The sequence below is a fragment of the Oryx dammah genome, unplaced genomic scaffold (genome assembly GCF_014754425.2).
Source record: "Oryx dammah isolate SB20612 unplaced genomic scaffold, SCBI_Odam_1.1 HiC_scaffold_28, whole genome shotgun sequence".
NCBI lineage: Eukaryota > Metazoa > Chordata > Mammalia > Artiodactyla > Bovidae > Oryx > Oryx dammah.
Window position 1 is genome coordinate 10,838,916 of NW_024070212.1, and position 23,373 is coordinate 10,862,288.

At 40.2% G+C, this 23,373-nt stretch overlaps 1 protein-coding gene across 1 annotated transcript in view; it reads left to right on the top strand.

Annotated features, from left to right (window-relative positions):
* Positions 1-23,373, top strand: part of SPTA1 (spectrin alpha, erythrocytic 1) — an 80,083-nt gene that overhangs the window by 32,445 nt on the left and 24,265 nt on the right. The window contains exons 18-32 of the mRNA XM_040230165.1: positions 3,540-3,757; positions 4,122-4,214; positions 5,971-6,108; positions 7,535-7,686; positions 8,323-8,509; positions 9,688-9,789; positions 10,800-10,891; positions 11,811-11,955; positions 17,173-17,354; positions 19,542-19,641; positions 19,756-19,953; positions 21,223-21,366; positions 21,846-21,949; positions 22,717-22,879; positions 23,140-23,271. Of these exons, the coding sequence (XP_040086099.1) occupies positions 3,540-3,757; positions 4,122-4,214; positions 5,971-6,108; positions 7,535-7,686; positions 8,323-8,509; positions 9,688-9,789; positions 10,800-10,891; positions 11,811-11,955; positions 17,173-17,354; positions 19,542-19,641; positions 19,756-19,953; positions 21,223-21,366; positions 21,846-21,949; positions 22,717-22,879; positions 23,140-23,271 (2,150 nt within the window). The remainder of the gene's footprint in view (positions 1-3,539; positions 3,758-4,121; positions 4,215-5,970; positions 6,109-7,534; positions 7,687-8,322; positions 8,510-9,687; positions 9,790-10,799; positions 10,892-11,810; positions 11,956-17,172; positions 17,355-19,541; positions 19,642-19,755; positions 19,954-21,222; positions 21,367-21,845; positions 21,950-22,716; positions 22,880-23,139; positions 23,272-23,373) is intronic.

The window sequence follows — 23,373 nt, forward strand, 5'->3', positions numbered from 1 at the left end:
TTTGGGATTGGAACGAAAACTGACCTTTTCCAGTCCTGTGGCCACTAATGAGTTTTCCAAATTTGCTGGCATATTGAGTGCAGCACTTTCACAGCATCATCTTTCAGGATTTGAAATAGCTCTACTGGAATTCCATCACCTCCACTAGCTTTGTTCATAGTGATGCTTTCTAAGACTCACTTGACTTCACATTCCAGGATGTCTGGCTCTAGATGAGTGATCACACAATCCTGATTATCTGGGTCATGAATATCTTTTTTGTACAGTTCTTCTGTGTATTCTTGCCACCTCTTCTTAATATCTTCTGCTTCTGTTAGGTCCATACTCTTTCTATCCTTTATTGATCCCATCTTTGCATGAAATGTTCCCTTGGAATCTCTAATTTTCTTGAAGAGATCTCTAGTCTTTCCCATTCTGTTTTTTGCCTCTATTTCTTTGCATTGATTGCTGAAGAAGGCTTTCTTATCGCTTCTTGCTATTCTTTGGAACTCTGCATTCAGATGCTTATATCTTTCCTTTTCTCCTTTGCTTTTCACTTCTCTTCTTTTCACAGCTATTTGTAAGGCCTCCTCTGACAGCCATTTTACTTTTTTGCATTTCTTTTCCATGGGGATGATCTTGATCCCTGTCTCCTGTACAATGTCACAAACCTCATTCCATAGTTCATCAGGCACTCTATCTATCAGATCTAGTCCCTTCAATCTATTTCTCACTTCCACTGTATAATCATAAAGAATTTGATTTAGGTCATACTTGAATGGTCTAGTGGTTTTCCCTACTTTCTTCAATTTCAGTCTGAATTTGGCAATAAGGAGTTCATGATCTGAGCCACAGTCAGCTTCCAGTCTTGTTTTTGCTTACTCTATAGAACTTCTCCATCTTGGCTGCCAAAAATATGATCAATCTGATTTCAGTGTTGACCATCTGGTGATGTCCATGTGTAGAGTCCTCTCTTGTGTTGTTGGAAGAGGGTGTTTGCTATGATCAGTGCATTTTCTTGGCAAAACTCTATTGCCCTGTTTCATTCAGCATTCCTAGGCCAAATTTGCCTTGTTACTCCAGGTGTTTCTTGACTTCCTACTTTTGCATTCCAGTCCCCTATAATGAAAACGACATCTTTTTTGGGCTGTTAGTTCTAAAAGGTCTTGTAGGTCTTCATAGAACCATTCAACTTCAGCCTCTTTAGCATTACTGGTTGGGGCATAGACTTGGATTACTGTGATATTGAATGGCTTGCCTTGGAAACGAACAGAGATTATTCTGTTTTTGAGATTGCATCCAAGTACTGCTTTTCAGACTCTTTTGTTGACCGTGATGGCTACTCCATTTCTTCTGAGGGATTCCTGCCTGCAGTAGTAGATATAATGGTCATTTGAGTTAAATTCACCCATTCCAGTCCATTTTAGTTCGCTGATTCCTAGAATGTCACCATTCACTCTTGCCATCACCTGTTTGACCACTGCCAGTTTGCCTTGATTCATGGACCTGACATTCCAGGTTCCTATGGAATACTGCTCTTTACAGCATCGGACCTTGCTTCTATCACCAGTCACATCCACAACTGGGTATTGTTTTTGCTTTGGCTCCATCCCTTCATTCTTTCTGGAGTTATTTCTCCACTGAACTCCAGTAGCATATTGGGCACCTATGGAGCTGAGGAGTTACTCTTTATGTATCCTATCATTTTGCCTTTTCATACTGTTCATGAGGTTCTAAAGGCAAGAATACTGAAGTGGTTTGCCATTCCCTTCTCCAGTGGACCACATTGTGTGAGACCTCTCCACCATGCCCACCCGTCTTGGGTAGCCCCACAGGGCATGGCTTAGTTTCATTGAGTTAGACAAGGCTGTGGTCCTAGTGTGATTAGATTGACTAGTTTTCTGTGATTATGGTTCAGTGTGTCTGCCCTCTGATGCCCTCTTACAACACCTACCATCTTACTTGGGTTTTTCTTTCCTTGGACATGGGGTACCTCTCACTGCTGCTCCAGCAAAGCACAGTCGCTGCTCCTTACCTTGGACGAAGGATATCTCCTCACCGCCTTGTATATCTCCTCTAGGCCCTCCGGCGCCCGCGCAGCCATGGCTCCTTGGATATGGGGTTGCTCTTCCCAGCCTCTGCTCCTTGCCTCTGGCAGGGGTAGCTCCTCTTGGCTGCTCCTGTGCTATAGTTCTATAGTGCTAATCCTTTTAACATATACACTGCCCCAGGCCTGAGCTATGGCATTCATGAAGGCATTGCTCATTTCTTTCCCTTCTCTCAGGAGTCACACTCTTTTGTCTATTGTCTGAAATTCATTATATCTTACAGTCTGTCCTGTTTTCTGGTTGTTTAGGATAGGAGAATAATTCTTGTAGTAGTAAATCCGTTATGGGCAGAAATGAAAATCTGCCGGTTGATTTTTGCCAACACTTCACTGAATTTTCTTGATTTATCTGTGAGGGTGTTCACCAAATTCTGAAGATGTACTTAACATGATCTAAAAATTTTGATTCATAGCTATTAAAACAATAACAAAAACCAGAAATGAAAATTAGCTGATTTTTTCCTGTTTAGGCTAGAGAATGCATGTTTTTAGTGCTCTGAACAGTACCCACATATAGGTATTTTGTTTTCATTCCCTATATCAGAGATTGTACCTTCCAATTCACCACCTCACACACACACTTTATCCCTCATTAACATCTACCAATGCTTAATCCGGTCCCATCACTTCATGGGAAGTAGATGGGGAAATAGTGGAAACAATGTCAGACTTTATTTTTGGGGGCTCCAAAATAACTGCAGATGGTGATTGCACCCATGAAATTAAAAGACGCTTACTCCTTGGAAGAAAAGTTACGACTAACCTAGATAGTATATTCAAAAGCAGAGACATTACTTTGCCGATTAAGGTCCGTGTAGTTAAGGCTATGGTTTTTCCAGTGGTCATGTATGGATGTGAGAGTTGGACTGTGAAGAAGGGTGAGTGCCGAAGAATTGATGCTTTTGAACTGTGCTGTTGGAGAAGACTCTTGAGAGTCCCTTGGATTGCAAGGAGATCCAACCAGTCCATTCTGAAGGAGATCAGCCCTGGGATTTCTTTGGAAGGAATGATGCTGAAGCTGAAACTCCAGTACTTTGGCCACCTCATGGGAAGAGTTGACTCACTGGAAAAGACTCTGATGCTGGGAGGGATTGAGGGCAGGAGTAGAAGGGGACGACAGAGGATGAGATGGCTGGATGGCATCACGGACTCGATGGACGTGAGTCTGAGTGATGTCCAGGAGATGGTGATGGACAGGGAGGCCTGGCATGCTGCGATTCATGGGGTCGCAAAGAGCCGGACACGACTGAGTGACTGAAATGAACTGAACTGAACTGAATGCTTAATCTCACATATAACATTTCAATTCCTAGGAATTTAGGTAAAATGTCGTATTGACTTCATGCAGCATGATCCTCATGGCTCCTTTTCTCTCTCCCAGATTACCAAAGAGATTAAAATATAGTGGACATTAATGAGGGTAAAACTCTCCTTTTCTATAACTACCTCATAGGACACTTTGCTGCAGAAAATGTGGCCTCTAGGGTCAAGAGTTTGAATGAGAATATGGAATCTCTCCAGGCTCGAGCTGCTAGACGACAGAATGATCTTGAAGCCAATGTCCAATTCCAGCAGTACCTAGTTGATCTGCATGAAGCAGAAGCATGGATTAGAGAGAAGGAACCTATAGTAGACAACACTAACTACGGGGCAGATGAAGAAGCAGCTGGGGTAAGGAGGCCGTAGGGAAAGATATTGTCTAATACTCACCAAACTGGCACCAAATGTGTACCTAATTAGATTATGTGATAGAGTTAGGTTTTCTTAGATCATTTGGGGTTTCTAGAGTGATAACTTTTGGGCTTCCTCTGCTGGGATAACCTGAATTAACAAAAATCCCCAAAGATATGCCACATTTTCCTAATCCCATAGAAATCCATATTTCTTAGAGATTATCTAACCCCCAAAAGGCATGACCAGACATCTTGCAAATTTAGTATCTTTTACTAGGAATTAGGGCAATAAGTATATCATAAAATAAGTTTAGTGTTCTTCCTATATCTGCTTCTGATGATTTTCCCATCAACAAATTCAGGCTCTTTTAAAGAAGCATGAGGCCTTTCTAGTGGATCTGAAGGCTTTTGGAAATAGTATACAAGCTCTTCGGGACCAGGCAGAAGCCTGCCAGGTAAGAAGGACTTAAGTATAACATGAATCACATTCTCTACTGCAGAGGAAAAGGAATTATCACCAGTTTTTACTTTACATAGTCTAGGAAGCAATTGCAGAAGAAAATACTGTCTTGTGATCTTTAGGCGGGCACTGTAGCATCTTTGTAACATCTACAAAGATTCAGAGCAAAAGAATTTCTCAATAAGTGTTATAATTTGTTCACTGGTATATTTTTTTCTTTTTATATTTCCATTTTCCTTTCTTTTACTTCTTTTATTCATATCTCTCCTTTTTATGTTCCTTCCTTTCTTAGTTATTTTTTATACCAACATGTATTAAATGTCTACCATGTGCAAGCATGAATAAAAGAATAATTCTGACTTGAAGGAAAGTTACAGTGTATTAGGTCATGAATTTTAACAAATAATATATGATAGATACATGAATGGGAAAAACAATCTCAAGGAAAAAGTGTTTCATTCTCTTGATATTAGAATGCTGGAGAATAGGAAAATCATAGCTGAGGCAAGCCAGTTTATCTGAATTAGTTTTGTAACGGTGGTTTACTATGCAGATAAGGAGAAGATGGGTTCTTCTAATGAATAAGCTATAAGGGTAAATGCTTTGAAGCACAAAATAATCAAGAGTATTGTGAGAATGGCAAGACTGTAAGATGAAAATAAGTGTCTGGAAGAGTGATGGAAGCAGAAATCAACTAAATGATATGGATATCTCCTGAGTAGAGTGGAAAGAAAAGAGACACACTTTCACATTCAAGAAATTCTTTCTTATGAGGGGCTCTGAATCCATACACTGCAAGTAGAAAATACATAGGCTTAGAAAGAAAGAAAGAAAGTGAAGTCTCTCAGTCGTGTCTGACTCTTTGCGACCCCATGGACTGTAGCTTACCAGGCTCCTCCCTCCATGGGATTCTCCAGGCAAGAGTACTGGAGTGGGTTACCAGGCTTACTATGTCAATAAGTATTTACAGAGTTTTAGTGCTGTGCCTTCCTCAAGCTCTGCACAGCAGGTGCCTACATAAAAATAGGTGGATTTATGAATTGTAAGTTAAGAGGAAATAGTACTTGAAGGGTACAAAATCAGAGGGATATATAAGGGGAGGTATATCTTCACATCACATCTGAAAAAGATGTGGGTCATTACTTATGAAGGGTGATTGTATTTGTTCATTCTCTCAGAGATAAGATATTTTGGGGAAATGAAAATCAGAAAAGACTGTTCTTGGAGGGCAGGTTTCTTGCTAAAGAGAGAAACAAGATATTTGATCCAGGTTTATTTTCTCAAATATTAAAATTCTAGGCCCTCCCTGTGCTGTAGGTCATTCATCTCTAAAAAAAAAGTCCACATTTGGTCTAAAAAATACTTTAAAGACATAGGGAATGGAGAAGGTGATGAGAGATAGTGGATCTTTCATTTTCTTAATTTTCTGAAACATGGATACATGCAAACCTTTAATATCTGCTTAAGACTGGTGACTTAGAGCATTTAATATGTTTCTCACAAATTAAATTCTTACTTGCTCACTCTATATACATATTTCCCAGTCTGCCTGTCCCCTGAGAAGTGCTAAGATGAAATGGTATTTCTAAAGATATCATATTGCAATAGCTCTGTTACTGGCATCCAGGTAAGAGGTTGTAAGCAGGAGCTCCTCTCTCCTTCAGGTGCAGGCACAGCCCACTGTGGGTAGGCTGTACAGAAAGATCTTTCCTATTGGTGACTAGAATGTTCTTCTTCCTATTTTTGTTCAGGAACAACAAGCTGCACCTGTGGAGGTGGCAGCTCCAGAAGAGAGGGTTGTGGCCTTATATGACTTCCAGGCCCGCTACTCCCGAGAAGTCACCATGCAGAAAGATGATGTCTTAACACTGCTCAGTTCCATCAGCAAGGTGACTTTCCTTTCTGCTTTTCTCCCCATCAACAAGGTGGCTCTTGCAGTTGACTCTCCCAACCTTGCCAGATATGGGTATATTTTAAGCAGTCAGTATTTTTCTATTGCTCTTTCTCTCTTACATAACCATAATTTATTGAGTAGTATCATCCCTCCAGATACTGCTTAGGATCCTGTACATATCTTTTGAAATTACAAAATACCAATTTTACACAACAAAGTGAGGCCTCAAGGAGCTTAAGTAACTAGTCCAAAGACTTATAAGCTGTGAGTGACAATTCTATAATATGTTTACAGGATTAAAACTTGTCTCTCTTTCTCTGCTTGTTCCTATTCTATACCAGTGTTCCTAGTAATAGAAAAAATTGGCTGAGCTTAAGAGGAGCCTGGTCAAGGAGAAGTCTTTTGTCAACTTGGTTTTTCTTTAGCCTTCATGACTGTGGGAATAGTACCACAATATTGTCTAATGTTTAAAATATATTTATCATAGGAGCTCACGTAAACATCCAAGGTTCTAATGCACAGCACAGGGAACTATATTCAATATCCTGTGGTAAAACATAATGGAAAAAATATTTTTTAAAAGAAGGTATATATGTGTATAACTGAGTCACTTTGCGGTACAGCAGAGATTGTCACAAACTTGTAAATCAATTACATTTCAATAAAAAAGTAAGAGTTCAAGTAACTTTTTAAATATTTTAATATTTCATTAATTTCCATAAATTGAGAAGAAAAAAGAGAGAGCTCAGTATTTTTCACTCTGAGGATAAGTAGTTTTGGGGGGAAGCAAGATTTTCATTATCAAATAAGCTGTGTTCCAGTCCTCTTTTCTTTTTGCTCAGTCTTCCCTATTTCACTACATTATTCTCTGAGGATATTAACTCCAGAGTGGATAGTATAGCAACATTCCTAAAAAGACTGTGATGGTCAGGGTGATACTTAAGCATGAAGCATTCTCATAGGTGAATTTCAAGCAATGCACAATTTTTAGGGGCTCTAGGAGAAGGATGGGGAGAAATTCTTATACAATACTCTCATACATAGATGCTCCACCCAGAAGAAGCCCGATTTAATTCTGTCCCTATAGGTTTTTTAAATGAATTTTTAGTACACAAAATATCCTATCATGAAGAGAATGACCATTGGGTTTTGAAAACTTCCTCAAAGTTAAGGATCTAACATCAAATATCAGATTCCTTGATTTCAGAGACTTATCTCTGCAATTCCTGCAACTCCTGATTTATCTTCTTTGTAATATATAAAATTTATAAGCAGTTGTTTATTTCTTCTGGTCATCAGCTTGTCCCTTTGCCTAGAGACTCAGTTATGAGGGTTAAAGCTTCTAAATGTGGTTTTTAAGAAAGGAGTGGGGATTTCTAAATCCTAAAGGATTTCTAATCCTAAAGGACTTCTTCCTTTAGGACTGGTGGAAAGTAGAAACTGATGATCACCAGGGCTTTGTGCCAGCTGTCTACGTGAGGAAACTAGCCCGTGATGAGTTTCCTATGCTCCCACAACGGAAGCGAGAAGAACCAGGCAACATCATCCAGCGCCAGGAACAGATTGAGAACCAGTAAGTTCTGGAGGCTGGAGAACTGGACAGTGTTTGGCCAAACATCTCCGATTGGTCAAAGACACTCTCTTGATTCTATTAGTGGTTAGATTAAAGATGCTTTTCAAATTCATAGATTTTAAGAGCTAAAAGTAAACAGAGTAATTCAAACCCTTTATTTTTTAAATGAGAAAAGGAAACTCCAGAACCACTATGTAAATTGCCCAAGGTCACACAATATTAGGGTCACATATTCTGACTCTCTGCCTGGCACTCTGTCACTCTTTCAAGTTTGTCAACAGGTCTTCTGACTCCCACGTGCACTTTGTTTGTGTGTGTTACTATACAAGGCTATTTCCTATCCAATTGTCAATATGAATGTGAACTTTTCACTTCTATAAAAAGACGAAGGGGTATTGTCAGTCACACTATTGGGACACTGGCATTTTGATTGTTTTTAAATAGAAAGCTTTTGTCTCTCTGCTCTCAATGCTATTTTTCTTCCATCTTTATTTCCTCCTCTTTATTGTTCTTCTTTTGATTTTTCTTCCCTTTCCTTTTTGTCCCTTTTATTCTCCCCCTTTCTTACCAATACTCTTCTGTGTTTGCTCTGTCTCTTTTCCCCACATTTTCCATTCTCTTTATTTCTCCACTCAGGTACCGCTCCCTCCTGCATCGGGCAGATGAGCGCAGACGTCGTCTGTTGCAACGTTACAATGAGTTTTTGCTGGCCTATGAGGCACGAGACATGCTGGACTGGATCCAAGAGAAGAAGGCAGAAAACACCGGGGTGGAATTAGATGATGTTTGGGAGTTACAGAAAAAGTTTGATGAGTTCCAAATGGTAAGAAAGAGCTGTCTCCTCTAGATAGCTTTCTGAGGATTTTTATCTTTTCCTTTTACCTCATATCTCCTCCTAAGTAATCCCTTAATTTCATATTTGCTAAATATCCTCCCCAAAGCTAGAGAGTTCCATATTTAAAATATTCCTCTAGGTATTACAAGTGGAAAGAAAATGCAGAGGAAACTAGTTACCTTGATTGTGTAGCCTGCAGTCCCTGTCATTCCTCCATCCTATTGGAAGTACTGGTCTTCCTGAATCTTTACAACTTGTCCTGTCCCGGCCTGTGATACTGATGCTCAGGTTGAGATGGGGTGTTGTAAGACTCTTGAAGGTCTAATTATGGGGCAGAGCTTTGAATGGAAAGGTGGGAAGAACAATCTGACTTTATAGCCAGACAATTTCTAATTTTCTGCCTTCCTAAAATCTTTTCAATCTCCATCATTCCCTTAGATCTCTTCTATTAACTAGCAATTAGTATAAACTTCTCCCTTCTTTCCTTTCTCTTCTATATGATACTTTCCTTACACATGGAATTCAGAGCTGTACAAAGCTATATATATATATATGCAGAAGGTAATGGCAGTATGGAGCTAGTTATGGGAAAGGTCAAAGGAAATAGTCTCTCTATATATAGAGAGAGAGAGAAGTAAGAGAAAGGGAAGGGTAAACACGGGTACAATTTATAAAATAAAACTCAGAATAAAACTTACATGAGAAAACTCATTGAAAGGCCATTGTATCATGAAATGAACAATATTGTCACTATAGACATAGTGATGAGTTCCCTAGAGCTGTTTCTTACTGTAAGCAAATCATAACCCAGACAATGAAATTTTTTCAGAAAGTAGAGAAATCTGTATTGGTAGCAAAAACTATTACATGGCTCAGGTATAGATCCCTCTAATAGTATAATTTAATCAGGGAGAGATTTTTAAGAAATTTAAGGAAAGAGATCTCTATATTTCATATAAATAATATTTTTAATAGCCACTGAGTATCAGGGAATTTAAAGGTCCTCTTCTTTGTGGCAGATTGGAGGAGGGCAGTTTGTTGTTTATTACAAGTATGGTTAGCAAAATGTTTTAATCTGTAGTCAAGTCAGGGCAAAGATGAGCAGGCAAGAGTGAAAGATTTTTGAGGAGGGAATTTAAACTGCTTTGGTACATTTTCCCACCTAGGATTTGAAGACAAATGAGCCTCGACTGAGGGATATCAACAAGGTGGCTGATGATCTTCAATTCGAAGAGCTTCTGACACCAGAAGGAGCTCAAATACAGCTGGTAACTGTGACTCCTTCTTCCTTCTCATTACCAGGCTGAGTTTGGGGAAGCTTCATCTCACTTAAAAATACTTAACTTCATATTCTGCAGATTAGCTAGAACATGAGGAAGGTAATTGCAGTAGAGAGCTAGCTGTAGGAAAGGTCAAAGGAAACAGTCCAGATAGTCTAGCTGTGTATCCATCTTGTTGTTGTTCAGCTGGTAAGTCATATGCATTTTAATCAATTAAAAAATCCTTCAATTGCCACACCTCCCCCACCCCATCACCATGAGAAATTCAGTGCTCAAATACTTGAATACAAAGGCAATGCAGGTAAAGGAGCTATGATAGCGGAAGTGGTTAATCAATATAGTGTACTGGATGAGATAGACTGATAAAATCTAGTAAAAGAAGAATATAGGTAGTAGAAATGGAAGAGAAGGCATTTGAGACCTTATTCAAATTTGGACCTGTGGTTCCATAAAATATGTCTGGAACTAATGGAATGTCTAGTCCGGTTATCTGAGTTATCATACACCAGGTGAGGATAAGCCCTGCTTTCTTTTATGGTAACTGATGTGGGGTAAGAGTGAGAAAGAATGCGTGAAGGAACAATTTTCTTATTCTTCACAGAAAATAGGGCTCTAAGAGACTACTTGGTTTAATCATTTCAGGACACACAAAAATACTAGACCTCATAGAAAAAGGCAATGTCTTCTAGCTACCAAGGCAACAAGTCACACTTATTCTTCAGAGGTTGTAACGTAGTCTCTGGGACAGCCAATATCAATTGATGTTCTAAGGGTGTTGATTCCCACCTGGAACATCAATTTGGGAAGGAATGTGATCCCTTTTTTAACTGCATTGGCATAGCTGAGGCCCAAGCTCAAACTATCCAAGAAAGAAAGAAACCTGTGCAATTTCTGAAGGAGATAACATGAAAATAATCAGGATTTAATCCTCCTCTAATCTTCAGACACCACTAAGCTGAGTTAGATCCCTAGCTAAAGTCTGTGTCTGCCTTTTTCAGGAGTTGAATGCCCGTTGGGGGTCCTTGCAGAGGCTGGCAGAGGAACAGCGCCAGCTGCTGGGCAGTGCCCATGCTGTCGAGATGTTTCACAGGTGAGAATTTTAACCTTGAAAAGCAGTGCTGCTCTAAAACTAACTTGAGAACCACTGGTTCTCATTGCTATAGTAGAACCACAGCTACTAGTTTAACCCTTCTTCCTGGAGAAAATAGGAAATCAGGTAGATATCTCATTGGGCAAGTAGGCTACTCCAGACAACCAGCTTCAATTTTCTCATACCTAGGCTTGGGCCCTGGTACATAATCAGCAGTTAATATACGTTTTCATGATAGTGAATGAAAACTGAAGTTGAAACAAGAGGTTTAAGTAATGACACATCTGAACTAGAAGTAGAGAGTAGAGGGCAACAAACATCACATTGACTTTTAAGTGTTGATTCAACAGTTTGTTTGTTTTTTCTTCTTTATGTCTGATTGCCAAATCTCTGTCTATACTAAGAAACACATGCACAACTAAGTAAGCAAATTGACAACCAAACACCTTTACTGTATAAAAATGCATTTTTGAATATTCAGAAAAAGGAAAACTGAGATGCAGACAAGTCTTGTTCTTTAGAATGGCATAAGATTTTCCATGTTATTCCACAGTTAAGCATGCGGCTTTGCCATCAGGTCACCTGATTCAAATTTAGGGCCTGCCTAAATTTGTGGCAAGGGTATAATCTTGAGAAAATACCTAACCTCTTTTCTTTCTTTCTTTCTTTTTTTTTGTTTTTTTTGCTACTTAGCCTCTTAAGCTTTAGTTTTCTCATATGTTAAGTGGGGCTGGTAACAGTAATTTGGCCTCAAGTCATTGTTGTAAAGATTAAATGAGCCTAAGTTCTAATACTTAGTTCTAACACATCCTTAAAAAAAAAGGATGATGATGCTGGTAGTGATGACTTCTTTGTGAGCCCAGCTAGTCTGCCTCTAGCTTGTGTTATTATTCTTAAACTTTTTACCCTCATGCACCAGAGAAGCAGATGACACAAAGGAGCAGATTGAGAAGAAGTGCCAGGCCCTCAATACTGCTGACCCTGGCTCAGACTTGTTCAGTGTGCAGGCTCTTCAGCGACAGCATGAAAACTTTGAAAGAGATCTTGTACCTCTGGGGGAAAAGGTGAGATGTGCCTTCAAGCTTTTCCAACAGACTCCTCTTCACATCTACCCATATTAATGCCCTCTCCTTTGGTTTTATTATCCAGTCTCTTATTTCAGTTCTCTTTATCCTACTCCATTCTTGTTCTTTAACCCTGTGCCGATTGCTAGTCTACGAAAAGGGCATGCCCAGGGCAATTCACGTGGAGGGACATGGTTTTAAATTTTTTTTAAAAAGTGAAGTACAGTTGATTTTTAGTGTTGTGTTAATTACTGCTGTACAGCAAAGTGATTCAGTTTTATAAACATGTATAAATAAATATATACACATTTATATCCTTATCTTCTTTTCTATTATGGTTTATCGTAGGATATTGAATATAGTTCTCTGTGATATACAATAGGAATTTGCTATTTATCCAATCTGTATATAAAAGCTTACACCTAATAACCCCACCTCCCTTTCCATTCCTCCCGCAACCTCCCACCCCACCCTTGGCAACCACAGGTCTGTTCTCTATGTCTGTAACTCTGTTTCCATTTTATAGATGGGTTCATCTGCGTCATATTTCAGATTCCACGTGTAAGTGATATCATTTGGTATTTGTCTTTCTCTTTCTGACATACTTCACTTAGTATGATAATCACTAGTTGCTCCAAATGGCATTATTTTCTTCCTTTTTATGGCTGAGTAGTAGTCCGTTGTATGCATATTATATCTTCTTTATCCATTTATCTGTCAATGAACATTTAGGTTGTTTTGTGTCTTGGCTATTGTAAAGAGTGCTACTGTGACTACTGGGGGGTGTGCATCTTTTTGAATTCTAATTTTGCCTGAATATATGCCCAGGAGAGGGATTGCTGAATCATATGGCAATTCTATTTTTAGTTTTCTGAGGACTCTCCATACTGTTTTCTACAGTGGCTGCATCAAATAGCATTGAGGGAAAATACATTGTAAATGTTTGTGAGTTTGTGAGTTCCAAGTAAGTTTGTGAGTTTCAAGTGACCAGAACTCTTCGTGAGTTCCAAGTGACTAGAATGTATAGCGGTTAGTTGGAGATCAGTAGTCTAAGAATCCCATGGATGGAGGAGCCTGGTGGGCAGCACTCCATGAGGTCACTAAGAGTCAGACACGACTGAGCGACTTCACTTTCACTTCTCACTTTCATGCACTGGAGAAGGAAATGGCAACCCACTCCAGTATTCTTGCCTGGAGAATCCCAGGGATGGGGGAGCCTGGTGGGCTGCCATCTATGGGGTCGCACAGTCAGACACGACTGAAGCGACTTAGCAGCAGCAGCAGCAGCAGTCTAAGATAAATAGGAGATGATCATACCTGGTATGACCAGACTTATGTGTATGATGCAGAGTTTCCTTAGAAGGGATTGAAGAAGCTTAATCCTACTCTGGCCAAAAAAATGAACTCTAAAGCTGGCCAAATACACTCTGGAATAACTCAGGGGGAGCAGAGAACTTGCATCACTATAAAAAGCAAAAAGAGGCACAGAAAGTATCTATATTAAAAACAATCTTCATATTAATTGACACTTGCCACCAACCAAGTCACTTACCACCCTGCCCTTTAGCCTTGTTTATTTGTTTCTACAAAGTTTTTTTTTTAAATGTATGATAGATTCAAAGACAATATTTCATTCTTCCTATAGGTAGCAAGAGATGTTATGTCAGAGAATCAGTTCAGTTCAGTTCAGTCGCTCAGTCAAGTCCGACACTATGCGACCCCGTGAATCGCAGCACACCAGGCCTCCTTGTCCATCACCAACTCCCGGAGTTCACTCAGACTCACGTCCATCGAGTTGGTGATGTCATCCAGTCACCTCATCCTCTGTCGTCCCCTTCTACTCCTGCCCCCAATCCCTCCCAGCATCAGAGACTTTTCCAATGAGTCAACTCTTCGCATGAGGTGGCCAAAGTACTGGAGTTTCAGCTTTAGCATCATTCCTTCCAATGAACACCCAGGACTGATCTCCTTTAGGATGGACTGGTTGGATCTCCTTGCAGTCCAAGGGACTCTCAAGAGTCTTCTCCAACACCACAGTTCAAAAGCATCAATTCTTCAGCGCTCAGCTTTCTTCACAGTCCAACTCACATCCATACATGACCACAGGAAAAACCATAGCCTTGACTAGATGGACATTTGTTGCCAAAGTAATGTCTCTGCTTTTCAATATGCTATCAAGGTTGGTCATAACTTTTCTTGCAAGGAGGAAGCGTCTTTTAATTTCATGGCTGCTGTCACCATCTGCAGTGATTTTGGAGCCCCCCAAAATAAATTCTGACACTGTTTCCACTGTTTCCCCATCTATTTCCCATGAAGTGATGGGACCAGAGGCAATGATTTTAGTTTTCTGAATGTTGAGCTTTAAGCCAACATTTTCACTCTCCACTTTCAGTTTCATCAAGAAGCTCTTTAATTCCTCTTCACTTTCTGACATAAGGGTGGTGTCATCTGCATATCTGAGGTTATTGATATTTCTCCCGGCAATCTTGATTCCAGCTTTTGTTTCTTCCAGTCCAGCGTTTCTCATCATGTACTCTGCATAGAAGTTAAATAAGCAGGGTGACAATATACAGCCTTAACATACTCCTTTTCCTATTTGAAACCAGTCTGTTGTTCCATGTCCAGTTCTAACTGTTGCTTCCTGACCTGCATATAGGTTTCTCAAGAGGCAGGTCAGGTGGTCTGGTATTCCCATCTCTTTCAGAATTTTCCACAGTTGATTGTGATCCACACAGTCAAAGGCCTTGTCATAGTCAATAAGAAGAAATAGATGTTTTTCTGGAACTCTCTTGCTTTTTTGATGGTCCAGTGGATGTTGGCAATTTGATCTCCATTTCCTCTGCCTTTTCTAAAACCAGCTTTAACATCTGCAAGTTCATGGTTCACCTATTGCTGAAGCTTGGCTTGGAGAATTTTCAGCATTACTTTACTAGCATGTGAGATGAGTGCAATCATGTGGTAGTTTGAGCATTCTTTGGCATTGCCTTTCTTTGGAATTGGAATGAAAACTGACCTTTTCCTGTCCTGTGGCCACTGCTGAGTTTTCCAAATTCGTTGGCATATTGAGTGCAGCACTTTCACAGCATCATCTTTCAGGATTTGAAATAGCTCCACTGGAATTCCATCACCTCCACTAGCTTTGTTTGTAGTGATGCTTTCTAAGGCCCACTTCACTTCACATTCCAGGATGTCTGGCTCTACACGAGTGATCACATCATCGTGATTTTCTTGGTCATGAATATCTTTTTTGTACAGTTCTTCTGTGTATTCTTGCCACCTCTTCTTAATATCTTCTGCTTCTGTTAGGTCCATACTCTTTCTATCCTTTATTGATCCCATCTTTGCATGAAATGTTCCCTTGGTATCTCTAATTTTCATGAGGAGATCTCTAGTCTTTCCCATTCTGTTGTTTGCCTCTATTTCTTTGCATTGATTGCTAAAGAAAGCTTTCTTATCTCTCATTGCTATTCTTTGGAACTCTGCATTCAGATGCTTATATCTTTCCTTTTCTCCTTTGCTTTTCACTTCTCTTCTTTTCACAGCTATTTGTAAGGCCTCCTCAGGCAGCCATTTTGCATTTTTGCATTTCTTTTCTATGGGGATGATCTTGATCCCTGTCTCCTGTACAATGTCATGAACTTCTGTCCATAGTTCATCAGGCACTCTATCTATCAGATCTAGTGCCTTCAATCTATTTCTCACTTCCACTGTATAAATATAAGGGATTTGATTTAGGTCATATGTGAATGGTCTAGTGGTTTTCCCTACTTTCTTCAATTTCAGTCTGAGTTTGGCAATAAGGAGTTCATGATCTGAGCCATAGTCAGCTCCTGGTCTTGTTTTTGTTGACTGTATAGAACTTCTCCATCTTTGGCTGCAAAGAAAATAATCAATCTGATTTTGGTGTTGACCATCTGATGATGTCCATGTGTAGAGTCTTCTCTTGTGTTGTTGGAAGAGGGTGTTTGCTATGACCAGTGCATTCTCTTGGCAAAACTCTATTAGCCTTTGCCGTGCTTCATTCCGTATTCCAAGGCCAAATTTGCCTGTTACTCCAGGTGTTTCTTGACTTCCTACTTTTGCATTCCAGTCCCCTATAACGAAAAGGACATCTTTTGGGGGTGTTAGTTCTAAAAAGTCTTGTAGGTCTTCATAGAACTGTTCAACTTCAGCCTCTTCAGCGTTACTGGTTGGAGCATAGACTTGGATTCCTGTGATATTGAATGGTTTGCCTTGGAGATGAACAGAGATCATTCTGTCGTTTTTGAGACTGCATCCAAGTACTGCATTTTGGACTCTTTTGGGGACCATGATGGCTACTCCATTTCTCCTAAGGGATTCCTGCCCACAGTAGTAGATATAATGGTTATCTGAGTTAAATTCACCCATTCCAGTCCATTTTAGTTCACTGATTCCTAGAATGTCGACGTTCTCTCTTTCCATCTCCTGTTTGACCACTTCCAATTTGCTTTGATTCATGGACCTGACATTCCAGGTTCCTATGCAATATTGCTCTTCACAGCATCGGACCTTGCTTCTATCACTACTCACATCCACAACTTGGTATTGTTTTTGCTTTGGCTCCATCCTTTCATTCTTTCTTGAGTTATTTCTCCACTGATCTCTAGTAGCATATTGGGCACCAGAATAAAAATTTTTAAGTAAGAATGGAATTAAGGATCATCGTTGCCTTAGGCACAAGGAACAGATTTCTTTTTGTAAGATTTCTTAATTCCACCTGTGGCCAGGAGACACTTTCCTTGCAGCATTTCTTCTTAGCTCCTCAAATTTCTTTTGCTCCTCCTTCTGTTTCTGCTTGCGTGCCTTATCTTCCTCTTCTATCTCCTTGACTTGCTTTTTGGGCTGCTTCAGGGCCTTCTTCTTGCCACCTTCACAGCCCAGCATGTTACCTGAGGCCTCTTCCCTGGAACTTACCACCAGAAGCAGCCTTCTAATCATAAAAAGAAGCATAGTCATGTCAAGAGTGACTACTTGGGGAGTTATCAGATACATCAAAAGGGTTTCCACTATCATATAAAAACAAATACTATATTGCAAAGTAATTAATCTCCAATTAAAATAAATAAATTTATATTAAAAAATGTAGCAAGACCTCATTGGTGTCTATTTGAGGAAAGAGCACCCTGAGGCTTGAAACTCTTTTGCTCGGATTCAGGTGTGACACCAAGATGATTGTCAGATCTCTTGATCCCCTAGGTGGAGGTATTGAGGGACACAGCAGATCGACTCAGTGAATCCCACCCAGATGCCACTGATGACCTGCAGAGCAAGCGGTTGGAGCTGAAGGAGGCCTGGGATGACTTGCAGGGGCTTACAAAGGATCGTAAGGAGAACCTACAGGAGGCCTTAAAATTCTACCAGTTCCTCAGCCAGGCCAGGTAAGGTTCCAGAGGCAGACTTCAACCAGGTGGAATTGGCAGAGTCCATGCCTGGCCCATAAATGGAGCTTCTAGGAGCTGTCTGGGTACAGGTGTTCTTCATTACCTGGTTTAAAGGGTACCTCTTGGTCCAAATTGTACCTTCAGTATGGAACAAAATCCTCAGGTTCAATATTTCAAGCCGTGAAATGTTGAATTTTGGAAGAATATGAGGTTATCTAGTCCAATAAAGTATGCTTCTATGGAGTCTATACTATATAGAGAATGCTATATGAGGAATTATAGGCTATTGGGAGTTCCCAGAGGCATTAGTGGTAAAGAATCTGCCTGCCAATGCAGGAGACAAAGGAGATATGGATTTGATCCCTGGGTCAGGAAGATCCCCTGAAGGAGAAAATGGTAACCCACTCCAGTATTCTTGCTGGGAAAATCCCATGGACAAAGGGGCCCGGAGGACTGCAGTCCATAGGGTCACACAGAGTCGGACACGACTGAACACACACATGCATAGAATATGGGGAGATATTCTACTGGAAAAGCAAAGAAGAATACAGATAACCATGGTAGAACATAGAACAGCCCCAAACACATCCCAACAAATAGAAGGAACTATGTAAACAAAGGCATGAGAATAGGAAGGTATAGAATGCCTATGACGTGGAAACAGCTAGAGCCTGAGTTTTGTACGTCACAGGGGTGAGGAGAAGTAGCAAGAGATAAACTCAGAAATGTTAAGCTGAAATCGTTTTTTAAGTTAATTTTTTATTGGAGTTTAATTGTTTTCGACTGTTGGAGAAGTTTCACTGTTTTGCTAAACAGTTTAGACATGATCATGTTTTAGCAAATACACACTTTATCTGTGGAACAGTTTGCACATTCTGCCCCATCATATCAGTCTGCATTTAGAATTGAGGGTTCAGGAAGTAACAGCTTGCAATGTAATAATTTTGAAGATAAAAGGGGGCGACTTTGGCAAATGACTGCAAGTGTTCTTGCCAATGCCCTCCCCAGTTCAGCATCTCTGGAAAGTTATAGTGTTTCACATAGTATAAATAAATAGCATCCATTCTCACTCCTCCAAAGCATATATATGCCCTTATATCTCTGTTTATATAGCTTCTGCCTATATTTCAGATTAAATGCTGACTCTTTCCCTTCCTATGAAATATTCTTCAACATTGCAGAAGTAATATTAGCACCCTCGGAGCAACTCTAACACCTTATTTTATCTCTTCAGGACAGTCTTTCTTTTTAGGGTTTTTGAAAAAAAAAATACTAGTCTCTATGTTTTGCTTGCTTTTTTTTTTTCTTCTCTCAGTATAAAGTGTGAACTCCTAGAAGGCACAAATATGTCTCTTTCCCAATAAAACTTAGTTGTTTAAATAAGTGAATAAATGAGTTTGCAAAAGAAGAGGACTTTCTGCCCTAGAGCTACTGATTCCTATTTAGTAAACAAGAGCAAAGGCGCTCTTCATGAGATGCTGAATTTGACCATCATATATAACTTTTTAACTCAATGACATTTACTTTCTGGGACAGATGGACTTTATCCCTCCTTTTCTAATTTATTGACTTCTAAAAGAGTGGGAAATGACCCTGGTTTAATCAGCAACAGAGAGTAAGTATGGTATGTGTGTGTGTGTGTGTGTGTGTGTGTGTGTGTGTGTGTGTTGGGTGGAAGCATGTACTGGATTCGATTTGGAATAAGAGTAAGAAGAAACACAAGCCTCACCTGAGATTTTATGCTAAGATAAATTTTTAAACCCAAAAATCCATTTTAAAGGAGTAGGACATGTTAAAAGTAATGGATGTACCAGTCCAGGATTCCAGTGTCTGGATTCTACTCCATCTGTCTGTTTCCAGTTTTAGCACATAGGCAAATCACTTACATTCTCTAGGCCAACTTCCTCATCTCCAAAGTGGAAGGAAAAGAATTCCCAGAATTCTACTCAAAATTATTGCAAGAATCGAAAGAGATAGTCTGTGAAGAAAATTTCAAATGCAACAGAATGCTATTATTAAGTTATACAGTGAAAACAACAAAGCTAAGATCTGTGACGGCTATAAACCAGAAAGAAAATATAGATCTGGAAATGTTTTCTAAGGAGAGAAAAAGTCCAAGGACAGACAATTTTATAGCAAGTTGCAAGGTTTTCTTGATTCAATTTCAGTATGCCATTTCTCTAGGGACTTACAGAATTGGATTAGTGGCATTGGTGGCATGGTCTCATCCAAGGAGCTGGCTGAAGATTTAACTGGCACAGAGATCATGATAGAGCGACATCAGGTATGGTAACAAAAGCCTTAGCCTTTGATCACATAAGCTCACAACCTTCCTGCATTTTGCAACTTTTGTGAGATGTCACTGGACTAACCAGTCTCTGATTCCTTTTTCCCACAGGAGCATCGTGCTGACATGGAGGCCCAGGCTCCCGCCTTCCAGGCCTTTGAAGACTTTGGTACAGATCTTACAATCAGTGGGCACCGGGCCAGCCCCGAAATTGAAGAAAAGCTTCAAGCTGTTAGACTAGAGAGAGATGAGTTGGAGAGTGCTTGGGAACAACGCAAAAAGATGCTAGATCAGTGTCTGGAGTTGCAGGTACTGCAAATTCCCCATCGTTAAACAGGCTTAGCTGAGTCTCTTCCTTCTATGTAGTTGCACAAAGTTAATACAAGTGCTTATTTCACTGGCCATGCCAAAATCAAAAGGTATCTCTTAGTTATCTGACATTACATTTTCTGCTTTGCATTTTCTGATCGTTGTGGTGTTCTTTGCTCCTTATTCTTGTTAATGAAAAGCTAAACAAAATGGGGGTCAGTCCTAGGGCATGGGGCCCTGAAATTAAGTGGTTGTAATTTATTGATATTTAAATGTACTTATTGATTGGAAGTTTTATTGATTGATTTTTATTGAGAACCTCCTAGGAACACAAATATTAGTAAGATAGTGTCTATTTTCTAAAAGTAGTGAAATTAGACTTGTAGGCAGATCATTGGAAAAGACCCTGATGCTTGGAGGGGTTGGGGGCAGGAGGAGAAGGGGACGACAGAGGATGAGATGGCTGGATGGTGTCACTGACTCAATGCATATGAGTCTGAGTGAACTACAGGAGTTGGTGATGGACAGGGAGGCCTGGCGTGCTGTGATTCATGGGGTCACAGAGTCAGACACGACTGAGCGACTGGACTGAACTGAGGCAGATCATTCTAACATATAAAATAATTGCTGATAAAATGTGTGACTGTTTTGAGATTATAGCAGAGGGAGTGATTAAAGCTCCTGAGGGAAGGGAGTGCAAATGTCACACACTGTTCTGAAAAGCAGTCCTTACCAGAGTCTTAAAGAAATAACCAGTTTTTACTAAGTGTGTGTGTCTGTGTCTGTGTCTGTGTGTGTCTGCACGCTCAGTAGCTCAGAGTGTCCGACTCTTTTTTGACCCCGTGGACTGTAACTCGTCGGGCTCTTCTGTCCATGGCATTGTCCAGGCAAGCATAGTGGAGCAGGTTGCCATTTCCTACTCCAGGGGGTCTTCTTGACCCAGGGATCAAACCCACATCTTTTGCATCTGCTGCATTGGCCGGTGGATTCTTTACTACTGTGCCACATGGGAAGCCCATTTACCATGTCTAGGATATGGAAAATAGTACTGCAAGAATGGAGGAAAGCTTATATGAAAACATAAAACATGTTTTCAGAGAAGAGTAAGAGGTCCAATATAGCCAAGATTTATTGTATGAATGTTTCTTGAAAGAATATTGGCATCCTTCCCAGGGTCCCTATTATCAGCATCATGGGAGAGGTGGGAGATCATTTCCTCTGTCTTCCTGGAATGAACATACCAAGTACACTTAATTTTAACCCCCATAGTTGTTCCGAGGGAACTGTGATCAGGCTGAGAGCTGGATGGTGGCACGTGAGAATTATCTAATGTCGGATGATAAGGGGTCCTTAGACAGTCTGGAGGCCTTGATGAAGAAACGTGATGATTTGGACAAAGCAATTACTGACCAGGTAATAACAGCTAATACAAGAATTCCAATAATAACTATTAGTAATAATGACAGAAATCCTACACATGTATGTGGTTTTATGATTGGCATGTATTTTAATTCCCATTTGCTTTTTATATAAACTCTGAGGTAGGCGGGGAACATAGTGGCTTAGTCTTAGCCAAGGTGCAGAAGCTATTTTATATGCTATCCAACACACCATTCAGTGCAGGAATCACTTTCTACAATGACCAAGGGAAGTTTCTCTTCTATAGAGAAATCAGCACCACACATGTAGTCCACCTCAATATCACTATTGATGTTTCTCTTCTTGTTGAGTTAAAAGCCACCTCCCTATAAGGCATTTACCTTTTGGCTTTGGTTTTGTTCCCCTTTGTGAAGCCACAAAGGATATATCTCTCCTTTTCTAGGAGGAAGTCTGAGATTGCACCAAGAGCCTAATTTCTGGGTATCTAGGCTTTTTCTCTTCCCTTTATCTAGGAAAATAGAATCACTGAACTAGATCTTTTTGCTGAACAACTCATAGCTGAAGACCACTATGCCAAGGAAGAGATTGCTGCTCGGAACCAACGGATACTAGACAGGTCAGTATTGAGCAGCTGTTTTGTGAGCTATAGGAAGATATAAGGGCTTTCCTTGTGGCTCAGCTGGTAAAAAAAAAAAAAAAAAAAAAAAAATCTGCCTACTATGCAGGAGATCTGGGTTAGATCCCACTGGAGAAGATACCCTGGAGAAGAGAAAGGCTACCCACTCCAGTATTCTGGCCTGGAGAATTCCATGGACTGTATAGTCCATGGGGTTGCAAAGAGTTGGATACAACTGAGTGACACTCACTCACTTACTCACTCAGGAAGATATAGAAAAGTGACTACTTTGCTAGCATTGAGGATGGGGATAATACTTTGAGTTTTCATTTCTGTGCTGTGCTCTTCTAAGCTGCTTCAGTCATGTCTGACTCTTTGCAACCCTGTGGCCTATAGCCCACCAGGCTCCTCTGTTCATGGGATTCTCCAGGCAACAGTATGAGAGTGGGTTGCCATGACCCCTTTAGGGAATCTTCTTGACCCAGGGATCTAACTCTCATCTCTTACATCTCCTGCATTGGTAGGCAGGTTCCTTACCACTAGTGCCACTTGGGAAGCCCATACCAGGCTCCTCCGTCCATGGGATTCTCCAGGCAAGAGTACTGGAGTGGGGTGCCATTGCCTTCTCTGATATATGACATATAAGTGTATAAATAATGATAATGAGAAGATAAAGTGCAGATAAGCAAATAGGGAGATTCATGGATATGGCATCAAGGCTTGGTGGAAAGATAGAGGGCAGAGAATAATCTAGTCCTGACTTTCAGATGGAATATTCTCAAAGAACAACTGATTGCTGAGCGGATGAAACTTGGAGACTATGCTGACCTAAAACAATTCTACCATGACCTCAAGGACCAAGAAGAATGGATCAGTGAGATGCTGCCCATAGCCTGTGATGAATCCTACAAAGATCCCACCAATATTCAGGTAAGTTCAAAATAAGAATCTTGGAAAACTTCAATATACTCAGATTGATGAATGAATGGTCACCTTCTAATGTGGAAAACTTCCTTACTGTTCAGACTGCCGTCCTTGCCTTCAGGGATTTCTGAGTCTAACGTGGAGGGAGTGCTTCCCAATAATTAATTAAGAATGAATTAGGAATCCTTAATTTCTCCTTTTAAACAGAATTTATCTCATCTTACTTTCTAAATTAGATGGTAATTTAGGTTCTGCTTTCCCTTCAGAGAAAATATCTGAAGCACAAGACCTTTGAAGATGAGGTCAATAGCCGAGCTGAGCAGGTGGAAAGAGTCATCTTCTTGGGGTACACTCTGGTTGATCGGAGGGCATGCGATGGTAATGAAGAGTCTGTGAAGGTGGGTTCTGCTTACGATGGGCTTTGGGCTATCATAGGAAGAGAAATCTTTTATACCCTTTCGATGTTTCCATGTGTAGGAATATAGAATATATTCTGTTAA